We start from the raw sequence: 18,939 nt of genomic DNA, 5'->3' as shown, positions 1-18,939 counted from the left end.
TTACTTGCCTTAGAAACGGAAGCAAGGCCAGATTGAAGTTTCCCCACGGCAGCTTGGTGGCCATTTATTTCGGAATGTATTTCCCATCTGTAAGCGCATAAAAGAATATTCTGTTATTTTTCCACTACAGCTTTACGAAGTGCGTCCGTCTTATTAACACGTGCTGCACAAAAAAGGGCTTTGGATGGACGTAAAACCTGCCGGGAGCGGGACCTGCTTATATGCAATGAACTTGCGCTAGGGGTTGTCATTGCATGGAGGTCGACGAGGGTGTCGATGGGGGGGGGGGGGGCGGCAAGAAGTCACTTTTCCGGATCATTTTGGAGCACAGTTAGTGCAATCCCTCTGGGGCTTAGGGCTGCCTAACCAATATGTCCTCCTCCCCCTTGTTCCAGGGCTGAGCCAAAGAGGTCCCGGGGCTGCCTTGAGCGCTCCAGCTTGCAGTGCACTGCACAGGCGTCACCAGGGGTGGAGAGCCCCCTCCAGAAAAGTAGCTCGCCCGGGCCCTTTTCGCATGCTCCCCTCCTCAGGGCATGAGGACAACCGTAGCTTCTCCGGGGCTCCCATCCTGGCGGGGAGCCACGAAACTGGCGCGTAGGCGCGAGAGCCAGCCCCGCCCCCGCGGCCGTTCCTGGCCCGCGGCCAGCGGGGAGCCCACCGCCCAGCCCTGCTCTTCCCGTCCCGCCGGGACCATTTGCTGCCGATCACGGCTCGGCTCCGGGGGCCTCTCTCTCTGCCAGGCAGCCCTTCGCCTTCCGTCCGGGCTGGTCTGGGCGCTCGCCCCCACCCGCCTGCCTTTTGCTGGGCACAAGCCGGGCAGGCCGAAGAACAGACCGAGGCAGGCAGGCCGCTATTCGTCTGGTCTCGTCGAGTCTCGCCTGTCTGCCTGATCCCTCCGTGCCCCGATGGCCGCTCGCCTGGCCTGCTGCTGTCTCCTGCTCTGGGCTACGCGGCAAACGGCTACTGCGGCTGCCGGTCCCCAGAGCCAGCCGCCCCCCCGGGACAGGGTCGTAGCGCACATGCAGAAACTCTACGAGCGCTACAGCCGCCACGAGGAGGGCGGCAACTGGGGGCCCAGACGAGCTAACACCGTGCGCAGCTTCAGAGCCAGCCTGGGTAAGTCGGGGCTGGCGGCTGCCGCTGGAGGCGCTCCGGAACTCTGCACGTGCTCTGCTTGTCGGAGGGCTGAGCCTGGGCAGCAGGAGAGGCTGCCATTGAACCAAAGCCCCGCTTGGAACTGTTTGTTCCCACGAGCCCGGTTGGGGCGCTTTCACACGGCGCTTGCGGCATCTTTGAAAATCGAGGCTTGAGGCGATCAAACCCCAATGGAATGAGCGGCCACGTGTAGGCTTCCTTGCAATTGTAAGGGGCAGTTTTCCTCAAGTGGCCTCAAGGTGAGGGTGGGATGGAAAGAGTATCAAGGAAACAGCACGGCGGGAAGGCATTCGTGTGTCCCAAAACAGAAGAGAAAATGTTCCCAGGTGCCTGAAAAAACTTACTCTGCCCAATGCGTTTTGGAGAGAAATTTCTTTCCTTAGGAGCCAATTATCTTTCTCCAAATGTGTCCAAAAGAATCCTTCCAATGCTTCTTCTGCCTTAAAATGCCCCTCTCCTGAGGAAGGAAATTTCTTTCCAAAACGCATTGGGCAGAATAAAAGTTTCATCAGGCACCAGAGAACATTTTCTCTTCTGTTTTGTGAGATAACATCCCTTCAGATCTAAGCCTGCCTATAAGGTTGCAATCCTAACCTCACTTGCTAGGGAGCAAGCCCCATGGAACACAGTGGTACTGATATATCTGTAACGGTGCATAGAATTGTGCTGTAAGCAAGTACCATGACATTTGCAGCCCGAAGCACGTTTACTCAGAAGTCACATCCAGTTCAATGGGGCTTACTCTCAAATAGCTGTGCCACCTAATTTTCTGCAGAAGGGAATTGCAGGAATAATGCAGCCCAGCAGAAGAGGGAAAGACCACATGCTGTCCACCCCCCACCACATCATGCCCTTTTCCACCTCTGCCAATGGGATTGATGCCAATGGCTATTAGGGCAATAAGTCCAAACCCAAGTTAAAGTCAATTTTAGGACCTTCTCCATGGTGGTGATAACAGCAAAGGGGACATACTTTTCCACCACCATGGAGGGGGTGGCAGGAGGAGCTCACAGTTGCCTGCTCTGACCAGTTCCATTCCACTCCACATTGTTATAGATAACTTTACATTTATTCACTCTGAGGATGTGAACAGACTAGTGTTTGGAAGTGTGCAAGTTATCTATTGGTATGTTTGACCTGCCTGTCGTGGGTGATTAAAACAGCCAGAGCAAGGCTGGCTAAGTGGATGGAAAAAATAGTAAATGTTTCCTTGAGAGAGAGGAAGATACCAGCCCACTTGAAGGAAGCAGTTGTTACCAGAGAACACCAACTCTCCCCCATTTCGTCCCCACACTATCACCTTGGCCCAAAGTCTTCATTTTGTCTGTAAATGTTAGGGCTAACACATTAGGATGGGGTGCATTTGCAGCAGGTCCTATCAATACCCTCCAATGACATGGAAAAGAGAGTGTCTCAGTCCTCTGTAAGCTCCCCTGGGATGCACTAAAGCTGTATCTCAGCTGCCTTCTAAACCAATCAAGAGAACACTGTACCACTTATCAGTTGGCTCTTGAGAGCCCAGGACTCTTAAGTGGCTTTCCAACTGGTACCAGAATACTGCTCGAGTCAGAAAAGCACAATCATGTTACCCTTTTGTTCATCCAAAAATGTTGCCACCTTAGGTTTTTTTGTTTAATCAGGAGTGCCAGTGTGGTTGTCCACAGGCACCATTGTGCCCATAGACACCTCCCTTGTCCCCTTCTATTTTTTAAATTATTATTGTTTAAAAATAAAACCACTTAAAAAAAAACCTCGGCAGGTTGGTGTACTGCAAAGAAAAGCACCAGCCTCCGGCACCATCTCTGTTTCCAACAATGCCCCGGGCCTCATGTGGGCTGCAAAGGCATTTTAAGAACATAGAAGTGGCAGATGGTGGCAGCCTAGCAGTTTGTTTTGAAGCACATCCAGAAAAAGGAAGAATGTATTGCACATCCTGGGGGGCTAGAGGGGGTGAGGAGAGCAGGGGGTGTTTTGCCTCGTGTGTGTGAGGGGTGTGTGTGTTTTGTTTGTTTTATTGAGAGGTGTGTTTTGGCTGGATTTGTGTTGTGTGTGTGTTTTGCCTGGGGTGGGGTGGGGGTTGTGTGTATGTTGCCTGAAGAGTGGGATGGTTAGTGTGTGTATTGGGTAGAGGGTGTTTTCTATGAGCATCACCAGCTTGCCTTCTGAGAAACAGGTGTTTTGTGGGGCAAATATGTGATCTGGCATTTGGGCCTCAGGCCTCACCTCTGCCTTTGTAGTTTTTTAGCCAGTGGTGGCTGGCTGCAAACCAGTGCTTCAGTTTGAAACATGCCCAGCTGCCCATAAAAAAGAAAAAGGTAAGCTGCAGGCTGGTAGGAAATGTCCGTGGGGGCTGTTCTGCCTGTGCTGTGTGTGTCTTTTGCTCTGTGTGTGGCGCATTAGCAAGTTTGCCTGTTTGGGCATGGTGTGTGTTTTGCCTAGGTGTTAGTGTGTTGTGGTGTGTGTGTTTTGCCTGGTTTTCTTTTATGGGTGGGTGTTATGCCTGTGTGTGTGTTTGTGTTTCTCTAAGCATCACCGGGTTGCCGTCTGTGAAATGGGTGTTATGCTTCGTAGGGCAAATATGTGATTTCGCATTGGTGATTTGTCTGAGTCTCTTCAGTTTGCCTTCTGTGGAATGGGTGTTGGTGCAGGTAACTGGGTTCAAAAGAGTGGTTTTGTGTTTTGGAACTCAAAACCCCACCTCTTCCTTGAACTTGGGCATTTCGCCAAGTTATTATTCTTTTAGCCTTATCAGTTTGCCTTCTGGGAAATAGCTGTTCTGTGACTGGCAGCGCCCATGACAGCAGCTACTTTGTGAATAGGCGTCCTGCCCCAGCAGCAGTTATTTTGTGAGAGCACCTGCAACAACCTCTCAAAATTCCACATGTTCCCACCCACCCCAAAAGGTTGGGGACTGGTCTTGGAGCCCTGAACTCAGAGTGGTTTCAGGAGAGCAGTCCTGCTTGCAGACCTATTAGGTTGATCAACTTTTGGAACTCCTGGCTTTGGATGTCTGTCTCTGCAACCCATCTTCCAACAATCCTTGGCCAGTAAAGCCCTCCTGCCTTCTTTTAGATCCACCCTGATGCTGAGGACTCTTGGTCCCCCTCCATTTGTCATGTCTTGGGATAATTTATAAGGAAGGGTAGGCATAATATTGCAGTATTTTTCTCTCCCCTCACCCCCAATTCTTGATTTCTTCTCTCTCCTTCTGCCTCCCCCCCTCTCCTCTATTACTTTCCAGCTTCTGCCACTTCACCGACTTCTTTTCCTTTGAACACTGAAACATTGCTACGCAACTACTCTTGACTCACTACTGCCTCATCTCTTTCTCTCTCACACTGTCTCCTCATATTGCTCCCACTCCCCCTTCCTTCTAGAACAAGACTTCAGTCATTTGCAGTCGGCCCTTTATTTTACTTTCTCAATAAAACCTCCTTTTGCTGGAAAAGCTCTGGCCTCATCTCTGTTACTCCCTCCTGGGTCTCTAGCAAAGACACTCTGCTACTTAGATTAAAGTTCCCAAAGCATGCTATGCTCCTGTGTATTTGGCAAACATGCTGGTTTCTGGGCCAGCTCTACCAGACAAACAGCAACCTGGCTTCCAGCAGAATAGAGCCAGAGCCACAGAAGACAAAGCTTTCCACAGCACCAGAGCTAAATTCTACCCAGTCAAATGTCTTCAAGAAGCTCTGATTTCCTGAATAGGAAGTTGTAGGTTTCAAATATGTATTGAGATAAGTGACCTGAGCAAGCATGGTAGCACAGTGGTAAGACCATTGCTGAAAAAAGTCTCTCATGATCCCAATGCACTGAATAGCCAGTACCCAGTCACCGGTATTCCATTCTTGGACAAGGTGCTTCAGCAAGTGGTGGCAACTTAATTCCAGGTATAATCTACATCCATTTCAGTATGGTTTCTGCCCTGCCTTTAGAAGAGGGGCAGACTTAGTCACCCTGGTAGATGATGTATGCAAAACAGGGCAGAGGGACTGTTGGTTTTCTATACCATAAACCATCTGCAAGCAGTGATAATCTGGATGTGGGGTAACAAATTGAAATTTAATACAGGCAAGGCAGAACTACCCTTAGTCAGGACAAGGACTCTTGACCCAGTGACAGAATAGAGCCTACTGTGGTTGGGGTCGCACTCCACTTGAAAATTCAGGTTTGCCATCACCTTCAGAGTGCTTCTGAAACCAGCCTTGCGACTGGTTTCCTGAGCAGAGGCTTTGCCCAGAAGTGCTTGCCCAACTACAGCTGGTATACCAACCATGCCTGTTCTGAGGAAGACAGACTTGGCCACAGTTACACATGCATTAGTTAAACTTAGACTAAATATAACACTGTATGTGGGGCTGTGATTGAAAACTGTCTGGCAACTGCAGATTATACAAAATGCAACAGCTAAACTGTTGACTGCTCCCAGTTCTTTGGAGCATGCAAATCTTCTTTTATATTAATTGCACGGATTGTTGGCCTATTTCTGGTTGCAATTCAAAGTGCTAGCCATTACCTTTAAAGGCCTACACAGCTTGGGACCAGGATATTTAAAGGACTGTCTCTTCTCATACAAACCAGCCCATCCACAGAGGTCATCTGGAGCAGTTCTTTTGCGAATTCCTCTCCCATCTGAAGCACATTTTCCTGGAACATGAGAGGAGAGCTTCTCAGTGACAGCATCCAGCCTCTGGAATTCACTTCCCCCAGGGATCCATTTGGACCTTTTCTGATGATGTCCCATCCATCACCTCCTCTTTTATGTTTTGACAGGCCTTTGGCCTGACCAATGTTTATAGTGATTATCTTTGTGCTACAATTCTTTTCATGGGGGGGAGGGTAGCTTTTACTCTGATTATTTTGTTAATTATTCAGGCTTTATTGTTCTTATGTTAATGTATTTTGATCTGTTACATTAGCCCTCTTCAGTGGTTCAGTTTTTGAATCAGAAAGGTGAGGTATAAATGCATTTATTTATTTATTTTTCCTGTGATACCGTTAGAACAACTGGTGTGGCATAGTGACAAAGAGGCTGAGCTACGGATCAGGAAGTCTCTGGTTTGGATTTTGTCTCTGCCATGAAGTCACAAAGGGGTCTTGGGTAAGCCACTCTTTCCTCAGCCTCCCATCTGCAATTTTGGAATAATAATATTGATCTACTTTACAGGGTTGTTGCAAGGAGACATCCAAAAGTCTTTAGAAATTGCATTACTGGAGTCACTGGTGCCAGGTCAATTGTGCATTAGGTTGATAAAGGAGATGTGGGTGGATTCTACCCTTAAAGACGACCTTGAAGGTCATTTTCAAGGTCTCATATCACTGAACCACATGGGGTTAGGCTACACTTGGAAAAAGTGTTGCAGCTCCGAAATGGGCCAATTTGGGCATATTATGCATTGAAGAAAAGGTAAGGAGCTGTGCTACCAAACACATACTAGTAGTGGAATTCTTTTTGACAGGTGGATTTCTATAAGGGCCCAAATGACAAAGACACCTTTGGGAGGTGTTGCTTTCACCCTACCCCACCCCCCAACTACTTTCTAAGCAAATAAATTGAACCTAGGAAATATTTCGCTCAGCATTGCTCATAATTCCCCTGCCATGGAAAGTTGGGCCTGCCAGTGTCACCTAACAAATGCCTCTGGTGGATATAAGGACTTGGGGCTTTTCTCCATGAGGCTTTGAACCCGCCACTTTACTGTGGCTTCTGCTTCCAGATTCTTTGTGGGATTAAGGTCGGCTCTTTTACACACTTTTTCTCTGGGGATTTTCTTTCTCTGCCTTTCTATATGTTTCATTACACAAGCACTGGATGGCATTGTGGTGTAGCAGAACTGCACAAATACATGGGGGTTTCATGCTGCCATTCACAGAAATACCAGACTTTACTCCTTAAACCGCCCCCGCTATAATGATTCCAATGAACGGGAGAGGCCCTGGAGGATGACAACATCGTGTAAAGCATCCACAAACTACCATGTGTGAGGAATCATGAGTGCACACTAAATGCCTTGCGTAGAAAAGTTCTCAGACTTGTTGACTTCCTTCAGCCTGGGCAACAACCAGTCCCTCCTCTGCACCTCTAGACTATGATCCTGCCTTGGATCTGTTTCCAAAGCTGCCTCCAGCCTTGAGCCTGAGCACCTGACATTAATGCTAAATCAACACTAAAAGTAACTTTACACACACACATGCACATTAAATCTAAAAACCAGCGAAATCTTGGGTTGCAATTTTCTAGTATAAAACAATTATTGATAAATATTCAATGTAGAATTTACAAACTGCTCCTTAGCAAGCTCACAGCTGATGCCATTTTATTTGACTGCTTTTTTCTTTCAAAGAGAACCAAATCCAGTCAAGAGAGTTGTTTAAATCCAACCACAATTTTGGCTAATCACCAAGTGCCAAAGCTTGCACATTACAAATAAGTAATTTTCATACAAGTTTTTCCAGATGTTTCATGCCAACTTGTAATTCAATATTAAAATTACTCTCCAGTTAGAGAGTGCCTCAGCACAGATTTCAGTGGATTCTTGTAAAAAAAAAAAAAAAAATGGGCAAAGTAGGCCAGTAAGTGCAGAATAAGCAAGTAAGTGGGTGTTTGCATTCTCTGATGTCATGATGACAGTATGACTCACATTTGGTTGATATTTGCATTACAGTTAGAACGCTACCAGATGCAGATATTTTCTTGTCTCTAGAAAATATTAGCCATACAGGCCTATGAATATATAACTCCACAAAGACCACCTATTTAAGTTATATCCACAGGACACAACAGAAACAGAACAAATGCTAAAAACATTCACCATATGCATGGCACGCATCCTATCTAAGGACCAACCTACAAGAGATTCACAACCAACTCATCCTGCATTTTTAAAAAATTTAAGAGCGGGGGGGGGGGGGGGTTGGATTGTGCAGTACTGCCGAGGAGAGAGCTAACACTTTCCCCCATGCGTATTCTCTGATTCAAATCCCCTAAGCTGTTAGTAGTTTCAGTGGGGGCAGGGGTTGTCGTGGGCAGGCAGTTGCTGAGGATCCAGGAGTTCTAAAGGGCCTATCTGCGTCCGTGCCAGTAGCCCTGAGTCTGCCACTGCCCTCACACACACACCCCATCCTCGCCCACCTGGGGAAGTGCCACAGCTGAGCCTGCAGGCCCCACAGCACCCCATTTTAAAAGACAATGTGTTTTACTTCTCTTTTGAGTAGCAGCGGCCTGAACTATTCAGACACTGCCTTTGGTGGGAACACGGCCAGTGAGGGCACAGGGCGGTCTTTACATCAATCCTGTGCCTTCATTGGCTGAGTCACCCCAATGCAGCATCTGTTTGGTTCAGATTGTGGCTACTTAAAACAAGAGTAAAAAAAAACCCTTAAGAAATTACTAGCAGGACCTGCTCTTGTGTGGCTGGGTGCCAGGGTGCTTTGCCAGGGGCCACCCAGGTGCAGAGGAGGAGGGAGGGAAATGGAGGGGAGGGCAGCTTTGCTAGCTGGCAGCTTGGGCAGGGGGTGGGGGGATTCGAGGGGAGGGGCTTGGCTGGCTGGCAAATGGGCGGGGGGCTTCAGCAGTGGTGGCAGCAGCAGCAGGGGTGCTGGTGGCTGCCATGGGGCTTTGGCAGCAGGGGGCTTCAGTGGCAGTGCAGGACTTTGGTGGCGTCGCAGGGGGACTTTGGCGGCAGCGTGTAGGTGGCCAGGGCCCATCATCAGCACTATGCCAAGGGCGCCTTGGTGCCTGGACCTGGACCTCGTCTTTCCCCAACCTTACCTAATAGCTGTTGTTGGGTGGGGGAGGCTAGGAAAATAGTTTGAGGAATAGGGTGAAATTGCTGACCTGATTCAAGTAGTGGGGAGAGGCATGGCCACTTGAAAGCTTTTTCAAAAAATGCCCCCCAAAATCACTTATAATGTGGACCTGAGGTAGGATATTTCTGGGCTTGTAGAGAAGTATACCCATTTTTTTGTTGTTGTTCTGTGACATGTGGCTGGATCTGCTTGTGTTAGTCAATGTCTATACTGCAGTGCATGCATGCCATGCATGTACTGAATATTCTTATACAAAATCGGAAATCAAAGGACCATAAAAACATGGAGGGAGCAATCCTATGGCCACTAGACACTGTCTAGAGGGCTATAGGATTTTTCAGTTTTTGGGAACCAAGGTTGGAGCCAGGGATTCGAATGCAATCCCCAGAAACTGTGCTCCCCCTCCCCCGCCCTCTCATAGCTGGCATGGTTCTCTCTGCGCGAGCTACATCTCCGTTCTTGGAAATGGAGCCTGGAGATGGGGAAAAGGTGGCGGGGAGGGGAGGAGATTGTGGAACTCATATTACGCAGCTTTCTATGCACCGTGTGGACGCCTTTCCCTCCCCGAAGCTGTGGCTAGACAGCCAAAATCGGCCATCTAGCCAAAAATGCAGGGCAGCTGGAGCATGGAGGCAAGGCTCACCTCCATGCTACAGCTGCCGTGCATTGGCTACTTGGCGGCAGCCTCTGACTTCGGACGACCATCTTCTGACAACTATCTCAATAGGACTGCACCCTTATTGTATAAACATAAGAGTACAAAAGTCAATGTCAACTGCTAATGATCACTAGACAATTGAGCACCTATGCATCAGGTGTGAGTACTCAATATACAAGCAACCATATAACTAAGAACAGATTGTACATATCCTATACACAACATGGCTGTTCACAAAAACGCTGGATTGCATTTTCATTTCCATTCTTCAGAATAACAGACCAATTATCTTTATTTTGTTTGTCTGTTATGGATGGCAGCCAAGTTTGATCCTCCCGATTCCTATGTTCTATTTTCCAACAAAGCATAAAAGCAATGAAATAGTGAACAATAAACCTAAGCAAACCTAATGAGGTTTACTGATATTATTTACTTTACCTGAAATCTTCCAAAATTACATGGCAGAAATGCTCCAATGAAATTAAATGCCAAGGCTGTGCTCTTCCAGGGGAATAATATCCCTAAAATTGCGAAGTAACAAACCATTTTTTTTACAATTAGTACCTAACTGGCATTGAGTGCTGTTTTCTGCATGATGTAGTCTAGAAAATAACTTGCCAAAAGTATTCAAAACAATATACACTGGAGAGACAAGAGGCTGTAAGGTTGAAAGAAGAGATCCGTATGTGTTCCTGAAGGAACACTAACAGATAATGTTATATAGTGGAGAGGGGCTGGATCTTCACGACAATGGAATGAGAAGCATGTTGGAGTATTATCTGGATTTTCATGGAATCAGATTTGGTCTGTCAGGGACACACGAAGCAAGAAAAGCACACAATGACAGGCTCATATGATCCTGAGACCTCACCAGATTGCTACTGCGATAAAGCTCTTATGTGGCTTTACGCAACATTGGAGAAGCGATTTAACACAACATTGGAGAAGCGAAGTAACAAACATCAGAGAAGTGCATAATCACTGAGGCTACTTACTCCCACTGGTGAAAAGAAAGTGCAGGGTGATTCTGAAGACTCGAAAGAGTGCTCTAGGGCTTTGATATGTTGAAAGGCAGGTGAGTGACTTTAGTTCCCTAGGTTATTGAGGGCATGGCCAGGTGAAAGACACACCCCTAGGAACACCCCATCACACCAAATTTAAGGTGGAGGGATGGGCACCCAGCAGCTCAACCCCGCAGGGGAGCCGAATTAAAGAAAAACAACAGAGTAAAAGTACTCTGCAAAAATGCGGCTTCCCCACAGGTAAACTCCAGCGTGGCTGCAGAGTGGCCACGACGTCATATGTCCCTAACAACTTTAAGCCACAGCAACATCAGAGAAAACCTCCCATGTAGACAGGCCCCAGGATCAGCTGCCATTACAAACATGAACAGTTTAGAGAGACAGAGTACTTTTATATAGATTACAGCTATATATGCGATTTTAAGCCAAATATTGAGAAAGGGTTCATTTGATTAAGAAGGATACTTGGTGATATCAAGGCCAAATAAATATTTACAGAAAAACAGCTAAATCTATTCTGTCATTTAAGCCTGAGGGGAACATAGATTTCAGTTTATGAATCCAAAATGCTTCCCTTCTAATCAATAATTCAGTCAAAGAAATACATTTGAAAGGAATAGGTTGTATATGTTCCAATGCAAAAAAATTAAAAGCATCAGGGGGATGATGATATTGTAAGAAATGCATAGTCATAGGAACTTCTACATTATGAGTACTGATCTTTTATGTCTGGTAATCCTTAACCTGAGAAGTCTAGATGTCTGTCCCACATATAGCTTAGGATGTGGACACATAATATACACTACATAGCCCATTGGTGAAAGATCTCAAAGAATATAGTCTACTGTCCACTATAATATCCTGCAATATGCTGAAAGTGGGATACTGCATGGTACAGGTCAGTATGAACCAATCTGTCAGCTAAATTAGATGTTATATGAAATCACATGAGTGGAAACTTACTACACCCTGGTATAACCTGAACCAAGTGCCAGTGTTTGTAAATAATATGTTTAATGCTCTGGGGAAAGTGTTTAAATTCTAAAGACCTACTGCTCATATCGGTGCTGCATCTAGACAAAGAGATCACCCACTTAGGAAAACCCCTGTGTGCCAGTTCTCTGTAAAATTGATCGGAATGTAATTTATACATGTGATCAAATGTGCAGTTCCTTTTTAAATATTATAATTGGCCACAGGGAAGGTTAAATTTAAGATGCCTTGGATGATTACTGAAAAAATGTAAAATGGAATTCCTGTAAGCTTAACAAAACCCAAATGTGACCTTCACTGACATAGACCATAATGTCCAAAAAAGGAATTTGCTGACAGTTCATATGACACACAAACGCTATGTTCAAATTGATAAAATTGATCCAAGCAAAACAAATTCTGGACCTCAGAGATCTGAGTGAGCACAATGAAAATATCAACGTAACGACCATAGAATTTGAAATACTTCCTATAAAGCTTAATGGAGGCATTCAAAATGATGGAGTGCTCTAGTTCTTTCATGAAAAGCTTGTCAACGCTAGGAGCGGCCAGACTGGCCATAGCCGCACCCTTAATCTGTAAAGAGAATTAAGTATCGAACCAAAAATAGTTATTTTCTAAAATATCCAGTAAATCCAATAAAACTGAGTAGGAGGATTGGTCGTTGAATGAGAATTCAAAGCACTTTCCACTGTAGATCTTGCTCCCTCATGGAGTATTGATGCATAGAGGGAATTAACATTCAAAGCGGTCAAACACATGCATATCCATGTTATCCATACCCATGTGATCTATGTCCATATTAAGGTCCCCTACTTGTTGAATAAAATGCCCAGACTCCCTAAGATATGCATTGGCCACGACTGACAATAGGAAGGAATCCAAATACTGGACTAATGGTCCCAATAAAGAGCTGAAGGAACGCCCCACCCACCTCTTTGTGGGGGGGCACTTATAGCAGCAGTCTGAATATTCTTATAACCAGCAAGTATTGTTCAGGACCTTTTAATTCACTTTGGATGTTTATGGGCACGTTTATGGTAGATCCGGGAGGGAATCTATCAACCACTGCCCTCTCACCGTGAACTGTGCCTGCTGCTGCTGGTCCTATTGGATTCAGACATTTGGGGCCATATTCCAAAGGGTGCTTGCCTTGCAAGGATAAAGAGCAGTGCAAGGGTGTTAGTGTGTTAGCGTCTTCAGCTGGACTGTCACCAAGTTACCACCAATTACATTTCAGGTTGTAGCCCAGTGGTAGGGAACCTCCAGCGCATCACTGCCCCTCCCTGAACCCCTGCAGCTCAGAGATGGGGGAGGGAGAAGAGAAACTGCTACCTTGAAGGCTTCCTCAGTGATCCTCATACAGATCTCTCTTTCCTCGTTAACTCTCCACTCCCTCCCCCAGCAATCCTCATGCAAATCATTCTTTCTCCGCTCCTCCTAGTACTGGGGAAAGAGCAATCTGTATCAGGAACACTAGTGTGTGTGGGGGGCCCCCGAACCAGTGTCACCTGTGTTCCCTGAAGTCAGAATGTTGTGCACCCCTCTGCCTGATGGACACTTGCCCTTTCGTGAAACCCTTCAGTGAATCCAAGCTGAGGCACGGAACTTTTCATTTATGTCTTTAAATTAGAAGATAATTTGAACTCGACTTTATTTGATTTTCTTTTTTGCATTTTTAATATGGAAAAATTAACAAGAAGGATTGTATTTTAAGTTTGCAAAAATGATGAACAATGTACAATAATATAGGTAATTCTGATGAATCTAAAAGCAGTGATGTGGGTGCTTTGGAAAATTTTGAAATGGAAATTTTTCCTATGCAAATTAGGCTAAATTTGCATAGGGTCATTTGTGTTGGAAAACTTTCTGATGCCCTAGAGAGTGATCTAATTTAGCATGTTTATTTTACTTATATTTAATAAACAACAATGCTACCCCATGTTCATTTTTTGTCCCAGTACACCACAAGTATTTGACATGAAATATGTGAGGGAGAAAATTAAAGCACACTTAGGATGCAATCCTATGTATGTTTAGACAGAAAAAAGTCGACCAACTCCTAGCATTCCCCAGCCAGCCATGCTGACTGGGAAATGCTAGGTGTTGTAGGACCTTGTTTCTGTCTAAACATGCATAGCATTGCACCGTTAATGTGATTTAAATGTTATATTCTGTAGAAATGTTTATTGGAATGCCTGTAAAAATTTAAAGGCAATAGCATGTACTTAACTTATTTTTTTTTTTATGTAAAAACCCCCACGAAGGTGCTGAAAACTGTTTACACACATTAATTTCAGTGCCCCCTTTGTCACCCGGCCCAGACCACCACCACCACCACCTTCCTCTGCTCTGAAATCTAAAAATTTATCCCTAGAGCAAAGGAAGAGGCCCCAGCAGAGATATTTTCCCACCAGGGATTGGAACTACCAGTCCCAGAATGCCCAGCAGAAATTATGTGCATAATGTCATCTCGAAGCAGGCTGTGTGCTGGGCTGTGCTCACCTTGATCCTGCATAGAAGCATTTATGCAGGCGTCCTCATGACATCCATAGCTCTGGCTCCTGGCTTTGTCACTCGGCTCAGACACACAGCACATTTTCTGGTTCCTGGCTGCACTTTTACAACTCAGCTGTGGCTGTCTACCATTACATACATGACTTCTTGCAGGTAGCATTTTAGAAAGACAATGGCTACTGTCTGTTCTCCTGGATGAGGTGAGGCCACCTGAAACTAAGCTTGGAAAGTGGTGTTGTATAAAGTAGCTCTATTTATTATTCGTTATTTAAAATATAGTTAACTGCCTTTCAGGACACACTGTCTTCACAAGGCAGCTTACAAAATTATAAAACAGATGAAAATATAAGTACAAGCATCCCAGCGGTCTCAGTGGTTGGCTTGTGCAAACTGCTGATGTTGTGCTTATTTTTATCAAAGCAGAACTGGGAAGCCCAGCTGACAGTAATACTGACAGTAATAACAGCCCTCCTCCTGGCTTCCCTGATGGAGCAGCCACTGCAGTGGTTCCTGCTGGCTGGCGGCAGTTCTGACCACCTTCACCAAGTCCACATTCAGTGGCCTGAAGCTGGACGCTCTAGACTTTTTGTGGATGTTTTCTCAACGGCTGGTTCTGCTTTCCCCTGCCATGGCAGAGATTAGGAAACTCAGGAGGGTGATGACAAAGTACACAATCCTTCCCCTCCTGTCGCTGCTGTGGCCCCTCGGTGGCTGATATAAATGCCCGCCCTGGCAGCTGATGATGACTGCTGCCACGTGACAGGTGGAAGAAGGGAGAACGTGATGATGGTGGCTTTTCAGCGGAGCTGGTGGCGGCCCTCGTTTGCTTTCTCCTTTGTCTGGTGCTCTGGAGTGTAAACAGCGCAAACCCAAACTGTACGAGCACCTCTAAAAAATGCCCCCAGTGCCCATTAGGTGAAATAAATTTTACCACACAAGTATTTATAAAATCTGTCACGAGTGCTTGCAAAATCTGTGGAGGGCACACGGGAGGGAAAGCCTGTTCTGAGATGATCCCTGCTGTGGCACACGTGCAGCGGTGTAGTGCTCTGGGGTCGCGCCGGCGTTTCGCTCCTGCACTGTCGTTGGAGCCGGGTCGCAGTCCGCTGCTGAGGGGCAGACGTGGGGGGCGGAGGAGGGAGCAGAGCGGGGGAGTGCGGGCAACTGGCGGCTGCCTCTCGCCTACCACGCAGAGCCGGCCAGCCAAAGGGGGCGAGAGAGGGAGCCTGAGGGAGGCCCGCAGCCTCCTCTCGGCGCCCCCTATTCTCCTCAGCTCTCAGCTTCTCCGCCTCCCACCCCTGAGCAGCCGCCAAGCCCCGCAACTCGACCAGCCCCTCGGCTTCCTGACCCTTTTCCCACCCTGCTGCCCGTCTAGCTCCGTGCCTGTGCGCCCGGCGCTGCCCCCATCGTCCGGCAGTGCCAGCCACCCGTTCAGGGTGCTGCTGCTGGTCATGGGAGGAACAGGCGGGGGGGGGGGGGGGCTGCCGCTGCCACCACCACAATTGCTCGTGCTTATGCGTGGGGTTTGCTGTGTGTGGGAGAGGGATTCTAGTGGGCTTGATGTGCAGACATTAGCAGGGGATCATGCTTTAGCACCATGCAGTGAAAGGTTTTCACCTGCTGTTTGTTTGCACATCAAGTTTGACCTTCAAGGCACAGGAGGTGTCCTGGGGTTGGATCCAACCCCTCTGGTTGACAGTAGGATCCTAGGTTTGTTTACTCAGAAGTAAGTCCCGATGTGTTCAGTGGAGTTTATGTTGGAGGGACTAGGGCCACGAGTCACTTTACCTGACCGTGAAGGGTTAATATGAGTAAGGTGGGAGGGGATCTCTGAGAGGTCATCCTGCCTTTTCTTTGTCTCCTCCATCTACTTTCCTATCTTCTTCCTTCTTCCTCCCGCAAGTGATGCTGACCTCAGCCAGCTTACCTTGAGATGTAGGTTTGTTATATCTCCAGTAAAAGTCTGTTCCTAGCCCACCACTGGAGTGTGTTTTGTCTACATCTGTGGCTACTGATGGGGGGGGGGGGAGGCTGATTCTGACTTTAATTTACTCTCCTAGTGAGTGTAGTTATGCGTGCAGCCTTGTAGGGCAATCCTACTTGTCCATTCAGAAGTAAGTACCATTATGTTCAATGGGATTTACTCCCAAATAAGTGTGTATAGATTGCAGCCTTAAAGGAATTGTGGGTCATCACAGACTAAGTTCCATTTATTCTAATGGGGCATTGCATCACACCTGGTTGCAGTGGCTCTTCATAATTATAATTAATAATATACTGTGATGATGATGAAGATGATGATTACATGTTTCTTGAATTAAAAAAGGACTAACCTTTTTAGTCCACACAGGAGGTATTCACGATGAAGCTGGACAGCCATGTGTCAGGGATGCTTTGACTTGGATTCCTGCATTGAGCAGGGGGTTGGACTCAATGGTCTTATAGGCCCCTTCCAACCCTACTATTCTATGATTAGCCAAATAATATTTTCTAGCAAGTTGGTGGACTTTGTGTGTGTGTGTTTTCTTTTCAAATGGACTTTCTAATAATTCTGAATTAGGGTGACCAGATACTCCAAAGAAAGTGACTGAAAGCTCATTTGTATTGTATAACCTTACAAGGTTGTATAATTTTAGAAGGAGGCGTGGCTGTGAGGGGGTGTGGCTGTGACTATCACGAATGGACCCTGCACTTCTCAATTTGCCACTACATTACTGCATGCTTGGTTCTTCATATTTTATTGATATGCAATTTGATGCATTTTATTGACTGGTGATGCAGGTGCTGTAATACACATTTGTTTGGGAGCCAATCTCGCTGATCTCAGTGTGGACTTACCTAAGAACAGAAGAGCCTATCTAGTCCAGTGTTCTGTTCACACTGTGGCCAGTCAAATGCATTATGTTCCTCAGCAAGTGATATTGAGAAGCATACTATCTTTGATCATGGGGGTAGCAAATAGCCATCATGACTAGTAGCCATGGATAACTTTATCCACCAGAAATTTGCCTAATCCCCTTTTAAAGCTGTGCAAACTGGTGGCCATCATTACATCTTGTGGTAGCAAATTCCATAGTTTAACTATGTGCCGTGTGAACAAGTACATACTTTCATTCGTCTAGAATCTCCCATCATTCTGCTTCATTGAATGACCCTGGTTCTAGTATTATCACATAGGGAGAAAAACTTCTTCCCCTCCACTTTTTCCACACCATGCATAGTTTTATACACCTTTATCATGTCTCCCCACCCACCCCTCTCCCATGGTTAGTTGCCATTTTCCTAAGCTAAAGACCAAACCTTTCATCATAGGAATGTTACTCCAGTGTCTTAATCATTTGGTTGCTTTTTTTCTGTACCTTTCCAGCTCTATAATACTGGTTTTGAGGTGCGGTGACCAGATTTGTACACCGTTTTTCAAGTGTGGTTGCACCATAGATTTGTATAAAAGTGTTATGATACTGACAGTTTTATTTTTGATTCCTTTTCTAATGATCCCCAACACAGAATTTGCTTTCTTTTAACAGCAGCAACGCACTGGGTTGACATTTTTATCAAGGTGCCCACCACAACCCCAAGATCCCTTTCCCAGTCAGTCATCACCAGCTCAGTCCCCATCAGCTTATATGTGGGGATTTACATTTGCTGAACCACATTTGCCATTTTGAAGCCTATTCTGCATGGTCCTTTTGGAGCAAGTTGCTGTCCCTTTTGTTTTTAGCACCTTAAACAATTTGGTGTCATCAGTACTTGGCCACCTCACTAACTCCATATAATTTATGAACAAGTTAAAGAGCAGTGGGCCCAGTACTGATCCTTTTGGGGACCCCGTATCCCTCCATTGTGAGGACTGGCCATTTATTCCTACTCTCTGCTTTCTGTTCTTTAACTAGTTACCAATGCATTAGGGTCCATGACTACTAAAAGTTTGCTCAGGAGTCTTTGGTGAGGGATTTTGTCAAAAGCATTTTGAAAGTCCAAGTAACCAATGACTACCAGATCACCCCAAACCACATGCTTGTTGACGGTTCCAAAGAACTCTAAACGTTAGTGAGACAGGACTGACCTTTGTGAAAGCCATGTTGATCCTTCTTCAGTAACACTTATGCTTCTATACGGTTATTAATTTTACCTTTGCGCCCCTCACTTTAATAGCTAAAAATTTTGGCATTTTTGCTGTGACCAACCTATGGCAGCCTTCAAGAAGAAAGTTCAAATAATAATCAGCTGAGTGCCCTAGATAGGGCAGTAATAAAGGGGTAATTAACTCTTTGTGGGAGTTTATATACAAAGAGCAAAACAGTAGCACATGGGCTACGATTTCGATATTTCCATCTCCACAAATACATACCTGATTTTGAAATGGAATTCTCCTGTAGCAGCCTTCAAGTACCGCAAAGGTAAGAACATTAAAACGTATGCCTGAAAAAGCTGTTCTATGTTTAGGGTATGAAAGCTACTGAAAATAAAGCAGTGACTTATCGAAGGGACTAAGTGAGGACTGTCTAAGGAAAGGCCTCAATTTCCTCATTATGGACAAACTATTTTGTCATTCAGTGACAAACTTGGAACCGCAAAATTTTGTCTAAGAAATTTGGACTGCACTACTTCCAATGATTTTATATTGGCATCAGCCCAGATTTGAATCCCGAAGAGCAGTTGAGCTATAGGTTTAGCTTCGAAAACTTCAAGTGCCACTGGAATAAAGTTGTGCCCCTTCATTCTATAGAAATGTAATAGCATTCTAATACTTCTCATAGCTTTTTCTATCACATAATCATGCTGAGC

At 45.9% G+C, this 18,939-nt stretch overlaps 1 protein-coding gene across 1 annotated transcript in view; it reads left to right on the top strand.

Annotated features, from left to right (window-relative positions):
* The first annotated feature begins 713 nt into the window (after positions 1-713).
* GDF10 (growth differentiation factor 10) overlaps positions 714-18,939 on the top strand; it is a 38,007-nt gene continuing 19,781 nt past the window's right edge. Inside the window, exon 1 of the mRNA XM_084845097.1 lies at positions 714-1,116. Within this exon, the coding sequence (XP_084701223.1) occupies positions 906-1,116 (211 nt within the window). The 5' untranslated portion in view covers positions 714-905. The remainder of the gene's footprint in view (positions 1,117-18,939) is intronic.

The sequence above is a fragment of the Heloderma suspectum genome, chromosome 3, assembly GCF_057233095.1.
Source record: "Heloderma suspectum isolate Gila_16-S chromosome 3, 16-S_ref, whole genome shotgun sequence".
In the NCBI taxonomy this organism is placed as follows: domain Eukaryota; kingdom Metazoa; phylum Chordata; class Lepidosauria; order Squamata; family Helodermatidae; genus Heloderma; species Heloderma suspectum.
This window is presented reverse-complemented; position numbering and strand designations above follow the sequence as displayed.